At 42.3% G+C, this 20,749-nt stretch overlaps 1 protein-coding gene across 4 annotated transcripts; it reads left to right on the top strand.

The window, feature by feature from the left end:
* The first annotated feature begins 3,436 nt into the window (after nucleotides 1-3,436).
* On the top strand, nucleotides 3,437-12,383 carry TIMM10 (translocase of inner mitochondrial membrane 10). 4 transcript variants are annotated; one of them, XM_061609655.1, is made up of 3 exons: nucleotides 3,437-3,542; nucleotides 4,254-4,351; nucleotides 12,061-12,383. In XM_061609655.1, exons 2-3 carry the CDS (start codon nucleotides 4,281-4,283, stop codon nucleotides 12,260-12,262), a joined length of 273 nt encoding a protein of 90 aa, XP_061465639.1. In that variant the 5' UTR covers nucleotides 3,437-3,542; nucleotides 4,254-4,280; the 3' UTR covers nucleotides 12,263-12,383. The 4 variants fall into 4 exon arrangements, with proteins under 4 accessions (XP_061465639.1, XP_061465638.1, XP_061465641.1 ...); XM_061609654.1 differs by having other exon boundaries at nucleotides 4,251-4,351; XM_061609657.1 differs by lacking the exon at nucleotides 3,437-3,542 and adding an exon at nucleotides 3,571-3,780.
* The last annotated feature ends 8,366 nt before the right edge of the window (nucleotides 12,384-20,749 follow it).

Here is a 20,749-nt window from a genome sequence, read left to right as displayed (position 1 = left end):
TCAAGATTTTGTCATGTTTTTCTGTTAAAGCATAAAAGTGAAGCTGAGCAGAAGCTGAAACTGTTCATTAAGAGAATCGAAACTCAACACTTGGTCACGGTGGGGGCTATACGCTCGGACCAAGGTGGGGAATTTACGAGTAAAGCATTGAGTGACTTTCTGGAGAGTAAGGGAATAAACCAGAATTTCACTGCTCCACACAGCCCGTTTTCCAATGGAACTGCTGAGAGAAAAAATAGGGTGCTTGGGGAAGCAATGAGAGCCATGCTGCTGGATTGCAGTTTAGGGAATTCTTTCTGGGCAGAAGCAATTCTTTATGCGAATTACATTCACAACAGGGTGTTACACAGTGCTATTGGAATGTCTCCTTATGAGAAACTTACTGGCAGAAAGCCTAGAATACAACACATTCAAAAATTCGGGGCAAGGTGCTGGATCCACATTCCACAGGGAAAAAGGAGGGGCAAGCTTGCGCCCAGAGTACAGCAAGGTTTTGTTTTGGGATTTCAGAATGCATATTACAGAGTTTGGTGTCCAGAAACACAGCAGTTAATTCTGAGCAGAAGCATTAAAGTCTCAGAAAAGCCTTGGGATCAAAGGGAGACAGTCCTTCTTACAGGAACAAATGACACACAAACACAAACACGAACACAATCACAGAAATTTAAGCCAGATGTTGACATTAAAGTGGAAGGTACACAAATACCTCTCAGAGATGCTTTGATTGAGCTCATTTCTGGAAAACGCAGATCAAAGAAACGAAAAGCTGAGGAAATGGAAGCTCCTGCGCAGGTTGTGCCAAGCACAAGCACAAATGGGGGGGCAGAGAGAGCCGAGGCTCTGGTTCCTTTAAGACGCTCCACGAGAGCGAATTTAGGCAAACCGCCTGACAGATTTACTGTGGGATTAATAACAAGTCCTGGAATGAATAAAGTTGTAGACATGGATCCTGAGACACTTTATTTGACATGTGTTGAACCAAAGTTTGAGTGAATAAAGTTTTGAACTGTACTGAGATGTAATTTTGAACTGTACTGAATTGAAAATGTATGATGCAATGTACTGAAATGTATTGCAAGAGGTATTGTAGAAATGTATTACTGTATGAAGATGTATTGTTGAGATTTCTTTGTAATTGACAGACATGATGAGAAAAAGGGGGGCTTGTTGGCATGAGGCCTAGTAGTTTTCCATCAAGTCTGAAAGTTTTGAAAGTAAAGAGGAGTTATGTCTTTGCCAGTCTGGGAATGGACAGTGAAGGCTGTTGCTATGGTAGCCATCTGATAGCGACTGGGAAAGTTCTAACAGAGTCTGTGTGTTGTCATCTTCTGAATTATGCCTCTGAGCTGAGAGGCTGTCTTTTGTGTTTATCTATGGAGAGAGATGTACCAGAAGGGGGGTGACTGAAGAATCTCTACATGTATTTACTCTTAAGCCTCTGGCCTTAATGTCTTTCAATAAAGACTCTTAACATGCTCTGAAGAAGTTTCTTGCTCAACTTAACTCCAACGTAATGTATGCTGTTTCACACAACAAGGCACACACGCCAACACTTTAATGGTTAAATATGGGGCCAGTCCACCATTTCTGTCCCCAGGCTCTTTCTGACATTTTGTGCTTTAAAGGGATTACTTGTCCCATTTCATGGTGGTGCATCTTGAACTGCACAAACACAGCATCTGTCTGTGCCTGCATCACTTCCTAGCACAGAAGCTAATCAGTCACGAGCCAAATCAAATTTCATTTTAGCACTGACCTACAGTAAACCCAAAATGCAGAGAAGCATCTAGTCTCAGAAATCGTGCAGACAAGCTGTCCTCTCTAGACTATCTTCCTGCAGGTTCAGAAAAGCACAGAAATGGCTCTTTTCAAAAGGAGGCATCTCCAATGAGCCCCAGCTCATTTAATTGGCAAGGCAAATGTGTTTTTAAATTTGTATATTTGTTTTTAATGTTTTTAATTGTTGTAAACTGCCCAGAGAGCTTCGGCTATGGGGCGGTATACAAATGCAATAAAAATAAATAAATAAATATCAGACTTAGCTGTTCAGTGTACAGTTTTAAAGCCTCAAATTTAATGGGATTTCCCCAGACATTAGGGCACTTTAGATTTAAAAGCCCTGGATTCCTTTTTATTGCAAATAAGTCATTAGATTTATTCTAGGCCTGAGAAAGCAGTGTCAACCGGAGCTTTGAGGTGAGTAGGAATATGGCTTTTTCCATTTTTCTTCAAAGCTGTCACTACAGAATATATAAAAAGGTTATAGACAAAGAACTTTTTGTGGCTTTATTGGGTTTTGCTCTTTTTTAGCCCAATATCAATTATTTGGTCATCTTTCAGTTGTGCCTTCAGTGACTAACAGCTGCCACTCTTTCTGCCTGTTTACAGGGATTATCACATACATGTACCCTGGGGTTTTTCTTGGGCGGGCATGAATTTTGAGAATGCTGCCAAAAGTCTGTAGGTGAGCAAGAACATCTACTTTAGAAATGGAAAAGTTTCGGATGGTTATGTTTCCATACATGTCAACTTATGAATTTGGGTTAAGCCCACAAATGAAATCAATATAACTGTGTGACTGATTACACTTAAATGAACACAGTCAGACTTACTTCAGAGTAAACGATCATGCACAGAACCCACCTTCATCTTGTTCAGAATAATGGAGTATTTCAGTATACAAGATATAAATCAAATAAGTTTGGATAGTTGTTAAGGAAAGTTTGAAGCGCAACGTGCTTAATTTAGCTTATGTTTCGTTTTTGTAATGAATTATAAGGTATCTTCATATATAGATTCCATCTTTGTACTTCCGCTGGGGATGGAGGGAAACCCTGTCTTGGGCACTGTTGCATGTATTGTTGCCTGGCAATGATCAAAGTGTTTTGACTTGTAATCCCTCTCTCCTTATGCCTTTTTTTTAAGAGAAGGGCGGACAATGAAAATACTAAATAAAAATACATGAAATAAATCATGTAGGCATGAGGCAAGAAGTCCTCACGTGGCGGGCGTCCGACGACATAGGTGCTTCTAAACTATCCACAGCGCCCGAGACGTTGCTTTCCCATACCAACGACGGTGTCTGAGGAAATCCGAGCCTTGAGTGGATGGAGCACTGATGACTCCGCGGTAGTAAACAATACAGACATTATCTCCAGCGGGGCAAACCCTCCTTATCTCTGCTCCTGGCCCGCCTCCTTCTCTATGATTACACTTTCGTAAACTCTATGGCAATGTGAGCGGTGGTCTGTCCAAGCGTCCAGCTTGCCGCTCCCTCCTCTCTTTGGTTTGAACTTTCGTTCAGAGAGATAGGAATATACCCTTCTTCGTTCCCTTCCAGCTCTGCAGAGGTTCGGACGCGGCATCCGCACCCTTAGCCAGGCTGCTTTAAGTTCAAGCCCCCCCCTCTCGAAAAACTGCTGCCTAGAAGGCATTATTCCTTTTCCGGAAGTCTCTATGGCATCCAAGAAGGGAGTGAAACGAGAGGCGCGCTCGCGGAAGTGTGTGTTCCTCGTGTTTCCGGTTGGTATCGGAGGCTGAAGGTGAGTTTTCCTCTAGTGATCTTGGAGAAAGACTGTGTAGTTGGCGGAAATTTATCTACAGAGCAGCCCGCAGGGAAACGAGGGGAGGAAGCGACCGGCCTTTTCTGCACACTTCCCCCCCACCGCCACCGCCTCTTGGGTCGTGTTGATGTAGCACTGGAAGGGGAGGGTCTGGCTGGGAAGTAACGAACCGGCGTGATCAATGTCGCTACCACTTTTCACTTTGGAAAACAGACAGGCTAGTTCCCATAACGCATTTTCCCACCCCACACCAGCAGCAACAGTGCTAATAATTTCAAGGATGTTCTTTTGGATCCAGGTCAGGTATCCCCTGTTAATGCAGGCTCAGGGAAACCGTGATCCTCCAGGTGTTGTTAGATTATCGCTCCCGTCAACCCTTACTATTGGCTGTGCTAGCTGGAGCTAGTGGGAGCTGCAGACCAGTAACATCTGGAGGGCCTTAGGTTCCCTGCCCCTATTTTAATAAGTCAGTACAGTGACACTGTTCCCTGTTGTCACAGCATTCATCTATTAGGTGGAGTGTGAAGTGACTTATGTTTACTCGCTTCTATTGCCAGAAGTGCAGATAGGCCTGGCCACTGAAAAACTGGGCAGGGTTCTAAGGTACTGACCAAGGGGCAACCTTATTTATAGTGTGTGTATGCCTGTGTGTTGAATTGCTGGGTTTTGATGTTTTGTGTTCTCCAGCAGCATCAAGGGCAAATACTTTAATGTGTGATGGATCCTGTACGGGCTCAGCAACTGGCAGCTGAGCTGGAAGTGGAGATGATGGCTGATATGTACAGCAGGTATTGACTAAGCACGAGGACACTCTTCAATGGTACTAATTTGAAATTTCCAACATGAGAGCTATATGCTATGAAAATATAATTTTTGTGGATGCACAACATCAGGCATTATATGCAGTGGTCTGTGCTGTACTTTTCTTTAAAAATCCCAGACTTTTTCTAAGATGATTCTTCTTTTAACCCCTAAATGTTCTACATTAGAACCAATACTTTACTATTGTACAGGACATGGGATAACATAGTAAAATTGCCTTTTCAGATCAGAGTAAGGCCTGTCTAAGTCCAGCTGGGAAGCTCACAAGTAGAGCACACAGACAAACATCCCATCACATGTTGTCAGTCCTAGCCTAGCATCTGGTGTTCACAGGAATAATGTATCTGAACAAGGAGGCTCTGTTTAACTATAATGATTGATAGATCTGTCAATGACTACCTGCCATGGATTTGCCTAATTATTTTTAAAGGTTATTCACTAATAGGCAAAAAAACCCCTTGTGGTTTAAGAACGTACCTGTAGCCAACAGATATTTCTATCAAACTTTTAAAAAAAGGGAATAAGGGCAGCTATAGTGAATGCACTAGGGGAGCAGGAGACCTGACCTCTCCGAGATATTGTACTGCCCTGCAAATTTGTAAAAATGCAAACACCGTTTGGGTTGGTCTTTCACAGTCCTATCCACTTCCTGTGTAGCTTGGAAGAATTTGGTAACGTGCCTTTGAGCATATGGTGAGTGGTAGCAACACCTGCAAGGTCAATAATAGGATTACAGGAACTCTGTGAACATTGCTGATTTTTAATTAATTTCAACGAATTATGAGAACTCTGACAGAAAAAAGTCCAACGGGTCTGGGTTTTTTTTCTCTTTTTACACTTTGAAATCTTGATTCTCTCTGACTGCTTTGTGTATCACCATGGAAACACAGAGGGTTGTTAAGGAGGTGTTTCCGAGTTCAAGACTATAAGTTTTGTAAGGTTGTGTTTTGAAATGAGCTTATGGGAAGCATCAGAATGGCCTGGGGGGTGCTTACAATTTAACATTGTGGAATGCGAAAAATCCATGCTGACTATAGTATACAGCCACTCTTGTGGCTGTATAATTTAACCTGGTGGCCATCATCATCACATCTTGTGCCAGAGTGAAGAACTTCCTTTAGACCATCCTGAACCTACTGTTAGCCTATTTTATTGGGTAACCTTGAGTTTTCATATCATGAGAGATGGTAAAAGATCTCTCTATTCATTCAAAATATTATAAACCTCTGCCATGTTGCCCCTGTAGCATTTTCTAAACTAAAAAGCCCTAAAAGCTTTAACCTTTCCTTGTTAAGTGATCCAGGTGACCCTGCCCAAGGGGATTATCATCTATTAGATGGACAGGACAGGGATTTGAAAGCAAGAGTGGGACTGAGAAATGGGAGAGGGACATCTAATTTCTTTTCTGTCACTGAACTCATATGGGAGCCTTTCTGTTTGCAATGCTTTGGCACTGTTGGGCCATTTGTAAAGCAGAATGCAAAGAGTGTGATGTTACTGAGGGGGTAAGAGTGCTAGTCTAGCAAGTTTTCTGTCTGTCCTGAATATTCTAACATTCAGCTTCATTGAATGGCCCCAAGTTCTGGTGATTTAAGAAATGGAGAAAAACTTTTCTTTATCCACTTTCTCCATTATATGCATATTTATCCCCTTATTCTAAACTAAAAAGGCCCAAATGTTGCAGCCTTTCCTCATTGGAGAGTTGCTCTATCCTTTTGGTCACTTTGGTTGCCCTTTTCTGAACCTTTTCCAGCTCTACAGTATCCTCTTTGATGTGAGACAATTAGAACTGTACAGAATATTCCAAGAGTGGTTGCACCACATATTTATATAACAGCATTATGATTTCGGCACTTTTATTTTCAATCCGAACATAGAATTTGCCTTTTTCACAATTGCTGCGCATAGGGTTGACATCTACATTGAACTATCAAAGGTCTCATCCCTGATCATTCACTGCCAGTTCAGACCCCATGACCGTATATGTGAAATTAGGATTTTTTTGCCCCAGTGTGCATCACTTGCTTACATTGAATTGGATTTGCCACTTTAATGCCCATTCACCCAATTTGGACAGAACATTTTGGAGCTCCTCTCAATCTTTTTTTGTTTCAATCACTTGAACAATTTAATATCATCTGCAAACTTGACTGCTCGCCCCAAACTCTAGATAATTAATGAACAAGTTAAAAAGCATAATACTGTTCCTGAGGGCCCCACCTTCTACATCCTCCCACTGGGAAAACTGCACTTTTATTTCTGGTCTCTGATTCCTGTTTCGTAGCCAGTTACTGATCCATAAGATAACATCTCCTCTTATTCCCATAATTGTTACGCTTATTTACAAATCTTTGGTGAGGAACCTTATCGAAAGCTTTTTGAAAGTCTAGGTACACAGCATCAATTGGATCACCTTTTTCTGTTTGCTTGTTGACATTCTCAAAGAAAATAGGTTAGTGAGACAGAATTTGCCTTTGCAGAAGCAGTGCTGGTTCTGCTTCAACAAGGCTTGTTCTTCTATATTCTTAGTGATTATATATTTAACAATGCTTTCCTCCAGTTTTTCCAGAGCAGATGTTAAGTTAACTGGCCTGTAACTTCCCAGATCTGCCCTGGATCCCTTTTTAAAAATTGGTGTTATGTTGGCAAGTTTCCATTTCTCAGGTATAGAGGCTGATCTTAGGGATGTTACATATTTTGTTAGTAGATCAGCAGTTTCACATTTGAGTTCTTTAAGTACCCTTGGGTGGATACCATCCATACCTGGTGATCTATTTGTTTTTAATTTGTCAGTAAGGCCTAGAAGATCATCTGTTGTTGCCACTTTTTGCCTCAGTTCTTCAGATTCCCTTCCTGTGAGAGTTAGTTTAAGCACAGAGATCTACCCTTTATTTTCTGTTTTGAAGAAATATGCCAGGGTGGGGAACCTCTGACCTGCGGGACAACTTCGGCCTGCCAAGGTCTCAATTTGGCCTGCCAGGCCATTCCTGACAAACCACACCCACCTGCTGCACAGTTGATGTCATATGATTTGCCCCAGGATCAGGAAGGGGTTTGCGTTAAAACCTCTGCTAAAAAGCGGGGGGGGAATTCAGTTTTAGCAAGGATTTCATGCCAACCTCTTCATGATCCTGGAGCAAGTCTCTTCGAAGGCACACTGGAAGTAGGCACACCTTCAAAGAGACTTGTCACCTAGTCAGGCGATTGACAGACAAGTGGCCTCACCCACCTGTCAGATTGGGCCGTCAAGGGATAGGGCAAATATAGATCTGGTCCACCAGGGTTTCCCATCTCTGCAAAATGTAAATAATTCATTCCTTCTTTACCACACCTTTAACTCCCTCATTATCTGAAGTTTCAACAGCCTCCCTAGCTAGTCTCCTGCTTCTTACGTCTTTAAAGTCATAATCATTCCCCTCATTCTTGGGGCACTCTCCTCAGCTCCTATTGGCTTTTCTTCCACAATCAGTTTAAAAGCTGTTCAGCCATCTTTTGTATTTTAAGTGCCAACAGTTCTGGTTCCATTCTAGCTCAAGTGGAGCCCGGCCCTTTTGTTCAGGCTTGGCTTATCACACAGTATTCCTCAGTGCCTAACAAATCCAGCCCCCTGCGCTTGACACCACTGTCTCATTCATGCACTGAGACTATGAAGCTGTACCTGTCTAGCCAGCCCTCCATGTAGAACCGATAGCATTTCAGAGAAAGCTACCTTTAAGTTCCTGGCTTTCTATCTCCTATCTACATTTCACATCCAGGACCTCACAACTGTATTTCTCCGTGTCATTGGTGCCAATGCTCACCATGACCACTGATTCCTCCCCAGTACTATCTACCAGGTTAGCTAGACAATGTGCAACATCCACAACCTTCGTGACAGGAAAGCAATTCACCCTGCAATCAGCATGTCCTTCACACACCCAGCTATCTGTGTCCCTACTGATTGCACCACCGACTACCAGGATCAAGGGGGATCCTGGAGGAGTATCATTGGCATGAGAGGATAACTCTTCCTGTCCCAAGGAATGGGTCCTTTCTAAGAGATCATTTCCCTCTTCCTTCCCTTAGAAGCAGCGGAGTTGTCACCTTGGGAACAGGACCCAGGTAGCATGTTCCTGAAGGTCTTGTCCACCAGCCTCTTTGCTTCTCTCAGCTTTTTTAGGTTAGCCACCTTGCCCTCAAGAAAACAAACTCATTCTCTGAGGGCTAGGAGCTCATTACACCAAGCACCCACCTACAACCTTTGTTCTACATTCTACATTCTGTAGAATACATTGGAATTGGAAAGCCCCTGCACCCCTACTGACTTTTATCAGGGGAGTGGACAGTGGGTGATTAAGTGGGAGTGGATAAGTGGGGGTTAACTTGCTGTTGAAGTTTTCTTTTAAAATTGAAAATAGTTTTAACTGGTTTTACACTAACTGAAACTTGAACTGAGGCCTACTGTTTGACTTTAGCTTGTGTGCTGCACTTAAATCAGGCCTGAACTGTGCTTGAATAGAGGCTTTTAAAGTGCAAATTACCCTGTAGTTTTTAAGTTGTAACATACACTCTGGTTTTGAAAACCTGAACTCTTTCTAACTGGTTTTAAACTGAACTGAACACTGGAACTTTCTGATGAGTTACATATTAGTTTATATGCTGCCTTTTTTTTAACCTAAAGAGCCTTAACCTTTTTAATCTAAAAAAACTGAAATCTACACTGACCTTGATGTAAAAACTAAGCCTATGTTTTTGAATCTAAGTTTACTCTCCCACTAGGTTGATCTGTACTAGGGTTGCCAGGCTCAGGGCCTGAGACTGATCCTGTATCTTTAGGAGAAGAGAAAGTCAGCCAAATGCAGGTGTTCTTGCAACCCTGTAATGGGAAAAACCACAAGGTGGAATTCTCCCTTCCCCCTGCACAACTTCTAAAGATACAGAAGACCTCTTGGTTGCCAGGCCCGGCCTCCAAGTGGTCTTCTGTATCTTTAAAAGTTGTGCAGGGGGAAGGGAGAATTCCACCTTGTGGTTTTTCCTATTACAGGGTTGCAAGAACACCTGCACTTGGCTGACTTTCTCTTCTCCTAAAGATACAGGATCAGTCTCAGGCCCTGAACCTGGCAACCCTAGTCTGTACTGTAGAGAACTATATATATCTGAGATTGATTTGATTTTTTTTAACTCCCTCTCTAAAATTAGAATTTAATATATATTTCTGGTTTACTATGGCCCCTCAAGACTCCGGTACTTGGGTAGAGCTGAAAACGGAGCTTCTACAGACTTACCACCCCTAGGATTTAGCTCCTGAACTCTTTAAATTTTACAGGATTAGGCTGTTAGTACACAGTGCTCTTATTACAGTTTAAACTGATGATTTAAATAAACAGGTGGTACTTACCCTCTAGTTGCTTAGCTGTTTAACTTGCTTGTTACCTTGATACTTTGCCACTGGGACTGAGGCACTTTGTTTGCAAGAGATCTTTTTCAGACACCAAATAAGGCAAAGGAGTCAGGCAGGCACGCTTGCTACTGCAATCTTCAACTGGATGAAAAACATTTATTGAGATCTTTCTAGCCTGGAAGGCCTGCAATCTGATTCTGTGCACATTTATTCAAAGGTTAACTGGGGGTTACACCCAAGTAAGTGTGGAGGGATTGTAGTCATGCAGACTGTTTCTGTGCACGTATTCTTGGTTGTGGCAGCTTAGATGTACCTGAAACATGTTGGCTGCTCAAAATTAATCCTTGTTTGTCTTAACAGACATCTTGATCATGTCACTGTAAACGGACACACAGTCTGTGACAAAATGAATGTGCAGGGTAGGGGGGCATAGATTTTAAGAATGTTGTACAATATTTGTATGCTTATATAATTGTAAGCTAGTGTTTGGGAAATTACTTGCAGTAAGCAATCCTAACCATCCTTACTCAAAAGTAAATTTGAATTTAATGGGGCTTACTCCCAGGTAAGTGGAGTTAAAGTTACTGCCTTAGAATCTTTATTTACTGATTTACTAAAGAAATATTTTAATTGACAGAAGAAATACCCCGCAGTCAGTGAAGGAAGATGAACTCTCATCAGTTGAGAGAGAGAGAGAGAGAGAGATGACAGATGATAAGGGCTATGAGAGACAGCAGAAGGAAGGAACATTGCATACCAAGGGTGGAATTCTATTTAGTCCTACGTGAATTAGACCCACTGAAGTTAACAAAACAAATTTAGGTTCATTCATGTCAATAGGTTTACTCTGAGTAGAACTTAGTTGAATAAAACTCCAAAGGATTAATTGGAAGAAGATGTTTACGCTAAAGTAAAAGTTATCAGAGTGGAAGTACTTTACATTTAAGAGGGCAGAAACAGTTAAGATTTGAACCTGCTACAACAGAGAAATAGAGATATCTTAACTAACTTTTTAAAATCTCAAAGTATATGTTGCTGAGTGAGATTTAGTAGCGGTTTTAATTTGAATGTATTGTATTTGTTCTCCTTCTCAAGAATAAACAGTTCCTTTTTAAAGAAAGCAAGTTTGTTGTTCACCTCTCACATCTCATAAAGACCTACCAAAGAGGTGGCAGAAAATATGAAGTTCTTCAACAAAGGACTTGACTAGATGGCATGGTGAATTTGAGACTGCATATTAAGAGGTGCAGTTAAAAAAAAAACCTCTGGGGGCAACAAAACCTCTGAAGAGGTAGGCCAGCAACATCTGGAGGGTCACAGGTTTCCCATCCCTGCCCTTGATAGTGATATATTTAGCATATTTATTTAAGTATTTATAATCCACGCTTTTCTTAAAAGTGTGTCAAGGCAGTATACAACATGCAAAACTATAATAAAACCAGTAAAAGCATCCATAAAAACACCAATAAAACAGTAAAAAATATTTTCCTTGTATTCACTAAGCAAAGGGACATGTTTTTTCTGAAAAATTAAGCACTGGAAAATGTTCTGCCCGACATCAGTAGCAGGGAGGAGGGGCTGGATGCACTGTCTGGAGCCACTGCTTTAGAGGAAGGGCTGTTGCTCAATGGAAGAGCAGAGTACCAGCTCTGCGTGCAAAAGATCCCAGGCTCAGTTCTGGCATCTCCAGGTAGGGTTGGGGAAGACTCCTCCTTGAAGCTCAGGGGACATGCTGCCAGCCAGTGGAGACAATGCTGAGCTAGTTGGAACGGTAAAGTAGCTCCCTTAATTTCTATGAACCGGGGCAAAACAGGCAGTAGCTGAGTGATGTGCTATTACCCATTTTGCCTGAGTGTCATATAGGTTAGAAAATTTTGAACTTAATTTTAGCCTAAGAAATGACAGCTAGCTCTTGGAGTGGCAGATTCCAGAACTCTGCATACACAAAACAAATAAACCAAAGTAGGTTTTGTTGAGGACAACTACGTCAGAGATTCTCAGAATCTTTTGTGGATGGGTCGGGAACATGATGGATTTTAGGCATCAGTAGATGGCTTTAGGTAAGCACTGTGGGATGTTTGTTTTCAGCTTTTTCCAACCTTTGGGTCCCCAGATGTTGTTGGACTACAACTCCCATCAGTCCCAGCCAGCATGGCCGATGGTCAGAAATGATGGGAACAGTAGTCCAGTACCATCTGGGGACCGAAAGGCTGTTTGGCTGAATATAAAGCTGGCTTGGAACACCTCAAAGACTACTAATTTGTCATGCCCTACTCTTTTCTTGCTCTACCCCAGAATGACCAATGCCTGCCATCGCAAATGTGTCCCTCCACACTACAAGGAGGCTGAGCTGTCCAAGGGGGAGTCTGTCTGCCTGGATCGTTGCGTCTCCAAGTATTTGGACATCCACGAACGCATGGGCAAGAAACTGACAGAGCTCTCAATGCAGGATGAGGAGCTGATGAAGAGGATGCAGCAGGGGGCTGGGCCAGCGTAACAGACATACCCCTTTGTTCATAGGCGACATGCCCACCTACTTTCCTTCTCCTGCCTTCCCTCACTTAGTGCCTGGACTCTGTGTTCACCCCTCCTTTTGCCAATAAAACATGAATGTTAAATTTTCTCTGTTAACTGCCAAGTATGCAGGAGCTTTATCTTCCCTTTTTAGGCCTGCTGGAAAATGGGGACAGCCTATCATTCTTTTGTGAAGGGAGATCATCTGAGCGGTGGGGTCCGATAGGACTTTCTTGTAGATGTGCATAAAGTTGGAGGCTGAAAAATAAATGCCTTTTCGGCATGTTTTTTCATATGGATTTGCTTATCCAAAAGCCAGTTTTGCAGGTGGTTTGGGGTGACTTTGCTATTGGCTGCTTCAAAATGGAGCTGGCTGCAATTGCAGCAGCCAGCCACTAGAGGGAACTAAAGTCTGCAAGATCCCAATTTGGGGGTGGGGGCACAGGGCTTCCCAGAAGTTCAAGAGAGAGAGTGGTAACATGCTGATGAAGGGATGAGGATGGATGGCATCTCTCTGCTAAGAGTTGGACATAACTAAACTTTAATAAACTATGCACTCAGAAAGAAGGCCATGTGAGAATTTTGGCACACTGAAAAATTGGGTATGTGACTTCTGATAAAAATAAATAGGTACTGACTGGTTTGCCAGCTCTTATCATGTCTGCTAAAACAGTTATTCTTCTGATGTGCTTGTTAAACCAACTCCATTCTGGTGCTTTTTCCTGGAGTCATTGAAGCATTCTCTGTACAATTTGAACTGGAGATTAAATGTCCCCTCATTTTCTCTTGTCTGGTGCAAAAGAGGTGACATACAGTAGGGCCCCACTCATACGGCGGGTTACGTTCCGGACCCCCGCTGTAAAGCAAAATCCGCTGTAAAGTGGAATTCATTGAATAGGATGGTGTGCGATGCCTGAAAACCGCCGTAAAAGTGGAACAAGCGCCGTATGAGTGGGGCTTTAGTCTAATTGTGTCTAATTGAGACCGCTGTATTAGCGAAGCGCTGTAAAGCGAAGCACTGTAAAGCGGGGCCCTACTGTATTGGTGTTTTTCATTAAATTGCTATTGCCTCTCTTTCCAGCATCATTGTAACTAAATAGCAAGTGAACAAGCGTGTTTCTGGTTTTGCTGCATTTTATTGCGTCCAGCAGGGGGCATATGAAAGCACAAGGCTTTTTTTCTCTCGGTCACAACGTATGAATAACAACTTTGAAGCGCTGTTAATTTTTTTATGAGTATGGCTCATAATTGGGCCCCTTTGATTTCTTTTAGCCTCATTCTGTATTTTCTAATTAAATAGCAGCTGTGTTTAACCAAAGGGTGACTTATTCAATTAGAGATGCTTACAGCAATTAGAAGTTATTTAAAACCACATGCTGGAAGTTATTTGGCAAGCCTTCCTTGTGGTTTGATGCCTGTGTAGGGCATGATGTTGTGCGGCGGCTGCTTTTGCGGAGCTCTTGAGTATACCCTGCAGTGGCTGGAAAGGGCAACAGGAGTTGTAGTGCAGCGGTGGCAGCAATGAAGATGGCTAGTAAAATTCAAGCCTTCTCATATCCTGCTTGGAAAAGCTCACAGCCTCAGCAGGATTGAGTATATCTGGATGAGAATCTGTGGCTCATACTTCCTCGAGATTTTCTGCCGCAGTGAGCTTCAAATTTACACTTTCAAGCGATACTTTCTGCAATGCCCGAGACAATCCTACATCTTTGCTGTCAGTTGAACCAGATTCTGAGTCATGGTCTGGGACAGATTGTGGGCTTGTGGGATCTACTTTGGTTCTTACTAGAATGCCAAGGTCCACCAACAGGAGAGGAACTATGTGTAGGCTGGGGAACCAGTGGCCCTCCAGGTGTTGGACTCGCAGCTCAGTCCTCCCTGCCCATTGGCCGTACTTGCTGATGCTGATGAGAGCTGGAATTCTTGCTGTTCACACTTACCTGAGAGTAAGACCCCATCTACACTATATATTTGAAACAGTATCATACCAGTTTAAACAGTCAAGAAACCTTCAAAGAAACCTGGAAACTGTCATTTGTGAAGGGTGCTGAGAGTTGTTAGGAGACTCCTATTTTCCTCGTCGTTATGTGCCTTCAAGTTGATTATGACTTACAGAAACCCTATGAATCGGTGACCTCCAAGAGCATCTGTCATGAGCCACCCTGTTCAGATCTTGTAAGTTCAGGTCTGTAGCTTCCTTTATGGAATCAATCCATCTCTTGTTTGGTCTTCCTCTTTTTCTGCTCCCTTCTGTTTTTCCCAGCATTATTGTCTTTTGTACTGAATCATGTCTTCTCATTATGTGTCCAAGGTATGATAACCTCAGTTTCATTATTTTAGTTTCTAGTGACAGTTCTGGTTTAATGTGTTCTGACACCCAATTATTAGTCTTTTTCATGGTCCATGGTATGCGCAGAGCTTTCCTCCAACACCACATTTTAAATGAGTTGATCTTTCTCTTATCTGCTTTTTTAACTGTCCAACTTTCACGTCCATACATAGAGATTGGGAATACCATGGTCTGAATGATCCTGACTTTAGTATTCAGTGATACATCTTTGCTTTTGAGGATCTTTTCTAGTTCTCTCATAGCTGCCCTCCCCAGTCCTAGCTGCCTTCTGATTTCTTGACTATTGTCTCCATTTTGGTTAATGACTGTGCCGAGGTATTGATAATCCTTGACAAGTTCAATGTCCTCATTGTCAACTTTAAAGTTACATAAATCTTCTGTTGTCATTACTTTGGTCTTTTTGATGTTCTGCTGTAGTCCTGCTTTTGTGCTTTCCTCTTTAACTTTCATTAGTATTAGTTTCAAATCATTACAGGTTTCTGCAAGTAGTATGGTATCGTCTGCATATCTTAAATTATTGATATTTCTCCCTCCAATTTTCACACCTCCTTCATCTTGGTCCAATCCTGCTTTCCGCATAACATGTTCGGCGTATAGGTTAAACAAATAGGGTGATAAATACACCCTGTCTCACACCCTTTCTGATTGGGAACCAATCGGTTTCTCCATAGAATCATAGAATTATAGAGTTGGAAGGGGCCTTGTAGGCCATCGAGTCCAACCCCCTGCTCACAGCAGGAAATCCACAGCTAGAGCATCTCCATATTCTGTCCTTATAGTAGCCTCTTGTCCACTGCATAGGTGGTGCATCAGGACAATCAGATGCTGTGGCATCCCCATTTCTTTTAAAGCATTCCATAGTTATTCATGATCTACACAGTCAAAGGCTTTGCTGTAATCTATAAAGCACAGGGTGATTTTCTTCTGAAATTCCTTGGTCCGTTCCATTATCCAACGGATGTTTGCAATATGATCTCTGGTGCCTCTTCTCTTTCTAAATCCAGCTTGGACATTTCTGGCATTTCTCACTCTATATATTGTAAGAGCCTTTGTTGTAGAATCTTAACCATTACTTTACTTGCATGAGATATTAAGGCAATTGTTCGGTAATTACTGCATTCCCTGGGATCCCCTTTCTTTGGAATTGGGATGTATATGGAACGCTTCCAGTCTGTGGACCATTGCTTGGTTTTCCATATTTCTTGACAATTTTTTGTCAAAATTTGGACAGATTCAGTCTCAGCTTGTAGCAACTCTATTAGTATGCCATCTGTTCCTGGTGATTTGTTTCTTCCAAGTATTTTAAGAGCAGCTTTCACCTCACATTCTAAAATTTCTGGTTCTTCATCATACAGTTCCTCCATGAATAAATCTGTCATCCTGGCATCTCTTTTATAGAGTTCTTCAGTGTATTGCTTCCATCGTCCTTTTATTTCATCTTGCTCAGTCAGTGTGTTCCCCTGTTGATCATTCAACATCCCTACTCTTGGTTTAGATTTCCCTTTAATTTCTCTAATCATTTGGAATAGGGCTCTCGTTCTTCCCTTTTTGTTGTCCTCTTCTATTTCTATACAATAACTATTGTAATAGTTCTTTTTGTCCCTACCTAGTAGTCATTCTATTGTTGCATTAAGGGTTCTGACTGTGTTTCTATCTCCTTTTGCTTTTGCATTCCTTCTCTCTTTAACCATTTTAAGAGTTTCTTCAGTCATCCATTGGGGTCTTTCTCTCTTTTTAACTAGATGTATTGTCTTTTTGAATTCTTCCCTGATAATGTCTCTGACTTCATAGTTCTTCTGGTTCTCTGTCAACTAAGTTTAAAGCCTCAAACCTGTTCCTTATTTATAATAATAATAATAATAAAACTTTATTTTTACCCCGCCCTTTTCCAATAGGACTCAGAGCAGCTTACAACTAAAAACAATATCATTAAAACATACAGAGTATATTATTAAAAAAGAATTAAACTATCAGGGAAAATTAAAAACTATAAGATAAAAGTTAAAACAGCGAACAATTTAAAATAATAAAATCATATAATATGATCACCAAGCCTATAAAACATTAAACCTGGTCGTTCTCTGTCTCAAATCCTGCTGAAATAAAACAGTCTTTACTTGTCGCCGAAAAGACAGCAAGGAGGGAGCTGATCGTACCTCACTCGGGAGGGAGTTCCACAACCTAGGGGCGACCACCGAAAAGGCCCTATCTCGTGTCCGTGTCAAATGTACTTGCGAAGGTGTAGGGAACACAAGAAGGGCTTTGTAAATTTGACCTTTATATTCTTCTGGGATGTTATTTAAATTGTATTTTGGCATTATGATTGCTTTGTTGTTCTTCTTTAGCTTCACTCCGATTTTCGATACAACCAGTTCACGATCTGTACTGCTTCTGGTCTTGTTTTCGCAGAAAGTATGAAACTTCTCCATCTTCTGTTACCAATTTAATCTACTAGCAAAAAAATCAATTTGATTCCTATATTGACCATTTGTTGATGTCCACATGTACAGTCGTCTTTTCAGTTGCTCAAAAAATGTGTTCGCAGGAAACAAATTATTAGCTTCACGGAATTCAATAAGTCTTTCTCCTGCTTCATTTCTGTCTCCTAAGCCCCATTTCCCCACAATTCTTAGTTCTTCTCTGTTTCCTGCTTTTGCATTCCAGTCCCCCGTGATTATCATCACATTTTGTTTTGGTGTGCGATCAATTTCTTCTTGTACTTCTGCATAAAATCTCTCCAATTCCTCTTCTTCTGTGTTTGCCGTTGGGGCGTAGACTAGGATGACGGTTGTGTTAATAGGTTTCCTGTTTCATCTCATTGATATAACTCGCTCAGACCTTGCTTTGTAGCTCCTAATTGCTTTTGCTACATCACTTCATTAGAGCAACCCCATTTCTTCTTAATTTCTCATTTTCTGCATAAAATATTTTGTAGTTGCCTGATTGAAAATGTCCCATTCCCGTCCATTTTAGTTCACTCACACCAAGTATTGTAATGTTGATGCATTCCATTTCTTGCTTGACAATTTCTAACTTTCCCTGGTTCATGCTTCTCACATTCCATGTTCCTATTGTGTGCGTCGTACAACTCTGGACCTTTCGCATTTGTGTACATTAGCCTCTAGGCTTCCTTCTGGCTTTGACCCAGCTGTTTCATTAGTCACAGCGCTACTGGTACTTGTCCTTTATTCTTCCCCAGTAGCTCGTTGAGTGCCTTCTGACCTGGGGGTGTCATCTTCCAGCACTAGCTTGTGTTGCATTTTGGATACTCTGTTCATAGGGTTTTCATGGTAAGAGATATTCAGAGGTGGTTTACCATTGCCTTCCTCTGAGTTTGGATGCATCTTAGTCTGGTGTTTCAGCTGTGACCATTCCGCCTTGGGTGCCTGTGACGATCCCTCCTTTGGCTCCCCCTGTCAGGTTCCCACCTGCTTGTGGCTACCGCCTTTCACTAGGCACCACCTCAGGACACCACCAGTCAGGATCGTCATTTTTATTTGTTCTCACTCCGCTCTAGCACAGATCACACAAGATCCCACTGCTAGGCAGCACCCCAGTCATTCCCTGTAAACAATACTGCTAGAGACTTTGCCTCAGTCTCTCTGTAGCTTGTTACTTTGTGTCTGGGTGCCCTTGCTGTCCACAACCCCCTTGTATCTTTGTCTATAAAGCATACAATCCTGGGTTGCTCTGGATACTTGACATTGTTACAATATCTCCCTTCACTGCTGCCACCATATGATACAGTTTCCCTTCAGCCTTGGTAATTACCCTGCCCTTCTGGTCTGTGTATTCCCAGGCAAGGATCAGGCTTTTGGTAAACCAATAAAAGTATTCATTTGATAACACCAGGAAATAACAAGATTACTTTAGGAATGGTTAACAAGCGTATGGTTTCATATAGTGTCACTCTTTATATTTCTGGTCATATATATACTGTCTAAATATCAGCCAAATATAATCCAACCCTCCCTCAGAACTTTGCCAACCAACCCATCCAAATAACTCTCCACTAAAAACTCTCCAACAACTCTCACCAACCGACCCCCTCTCAACTGTCATCCTCCCATTTATACCTTCAGCCATTCAAACATTCAGCCAATCATCATCCAGCATTCTCCAGCCTTCCAACCCATGCTCTTCCCCCCTCTCATTCAATTCACTTACCATATATCCCTTAATAAACCCGTACTTACCATATTTACAGGTTTTAACATATAAGGACATCACAGTGCCCCTGCTAGGAGTCTAGCCTCTTGGTCTAGACTCCTGACGACATTGCTCTTGGCTTCTTCAACACTCTCAAACCCCCTCACCACGTTAAGGTGTGCATCCTAGAGGGGGCCTATTTTCCTCACAGAGCTACAATTGCCAGAGTTCCTTGGGAATAGGGTTCGATTGTTAAACCACTCTGGAAACTGTAGCTCTGTGAGGAGGACATATGGTCTCCTAACACTCTCAGCACCCTTAAACTACTGTTCCCAGGATTCTTTGGGGGAAGCCGTGACTGTTTAAAGTGGTATAATACGAGGTCTAGTGCAGATGGGGCCTTAGTAGCTATGAACTCAGTGGGGCATGCTACCAAGTAGACCTTCAGAAGACTGTGCTCTAATAGGGTGATGAGAAGGTGGACATACACTTAGAAATAAGAAACAGGGTGCCTCTGGACACCTCAGCTCAAGAATTTGTTTTCAATATCTGAACTGAGCTTGCAGTTCTTTCAACCCAAACCCCACTTCTAGTTTCCTCTCAAATTCTCTTGATATATAGCAGTTGAATGTGGGGCTGGGGGGATAAACATTTTTGTTACTGGTTTGAAATGACTGGGAGTCAATTGCTGATCTGTTGCAGGCCAGATATCTACTAGAAGGTCCTGATCTATTATTATTTTTTAAAGTTTGTTTTAAGAACATACACGTCACCTTTCAATAAAAAAATATTTTTGGGCATCTTACTGATAAAACAAAATACCAATTTACCTGCTGCCCGCCCATGATCTAGGGCTCATGGTCAGTTCACAGAGGCACTAATCTGGCATGGGGAACATCAAACCTGGAGGTCTGACTGCGGTCCTCCAGACTTCTCTCCCCAGGCCACACCACTCACTGGCCCTGTTTTGGACCTGGAGTGTTTTTGCTTGTCTGGGTTGTGTCTTGAACTCTGCTAATGCCCCTTGTTTGCCTGGGTGAAGGATAGAAAAGAGCATGTAGAAACTAGTTTTCTGTGCAAAGATCAAATTTATATTCCTTGCTTCACCCATTTTTACCTGTGATTTGCCCACTGCTGGCTTGTGGCCCTTGGAAGGTTGCTCAGGAGGGAAAGTGGCCCTCAGTCTGACAAAAGGCTAGCCCATGGGTCTCGCCATCCCCCTGTGTGAACTGAGAATGTGCTCTAGGACAAACGGAATGAACCCGCAGCTGTAAATTACAGAACACCAGAAGCTCATCTGCCAGTACAGATCTTCTCTTTGGGGGAACTCTCCCAAGATTTAGGAGGAATACTGTTCTGTGGGCTTTTCTTGGAACTCGCCCTCACGTACGTCCCTGCAGAAGCGGGAACAAAAAGGAAGCAACTTTGCAGAGTTCATCGGAAAGGCCCCGAGTCACCAATGTCTGGAATTGTTTTTAAGAGTCCCAACTGGCTTGACTTCCTATATCCTGGTTTCCTTAGAGATAGGATTTGTCCTCCCTTTCCCCCACTCCACAGGTCTGTCTTCTATTCCCGTACTTGTACAAGCTTCCTGGAGTCACTGCTTAAGTGTGGGCTCAGCTGATCCCCTGGTGGTGTTGCTGGGATTTCATTCTGCGCTGGTGCTGTTTCCATCGCCTTCTTGCATGTGATGTCTATCGATGCCCGAGTTGTATCTGGCTGTGCTTATTAATGCATGTCCCTGCTTCCATTGTAGGAGTGTCAGTAGCTGGCAGGGCAGAGCTGGTTATCGTGCCTGCGCTTTCTAAATGCAGAATGCTGGGTTGGCCGAAGGAAAGCAAACCTGTGTTTGTTCCACCAAAATGAAAACTGTCCCTTAAGCTTCAGGCAGTCTTGCCTGATGCTTACACATCCAATTAGGCCTGGAGCCGCTTCCCTCGGGCTTCTTCACCTTGCTTGGCATTCATATTA

The sequence above is a fragment of the Rhineura floridana genome, chromosome 2, assembly GCF_030035675.1.
Source record: "Rhineura floridana isolate rRhiFlo1 chromosome 2, rRhiFlo1.hap2, whole genome shotgun sequence".
Lineage (NCBI taxonomy): Eukaryota > Metazoa > Chordata > Lepidosauria > Squamata > Rhineuridae > Rhineura > Rhineura floridana.
Note: the sequence above shows the minus strand (reverse complement) of the source record. Positions and strands in the feature narration are given on the sequence as shown.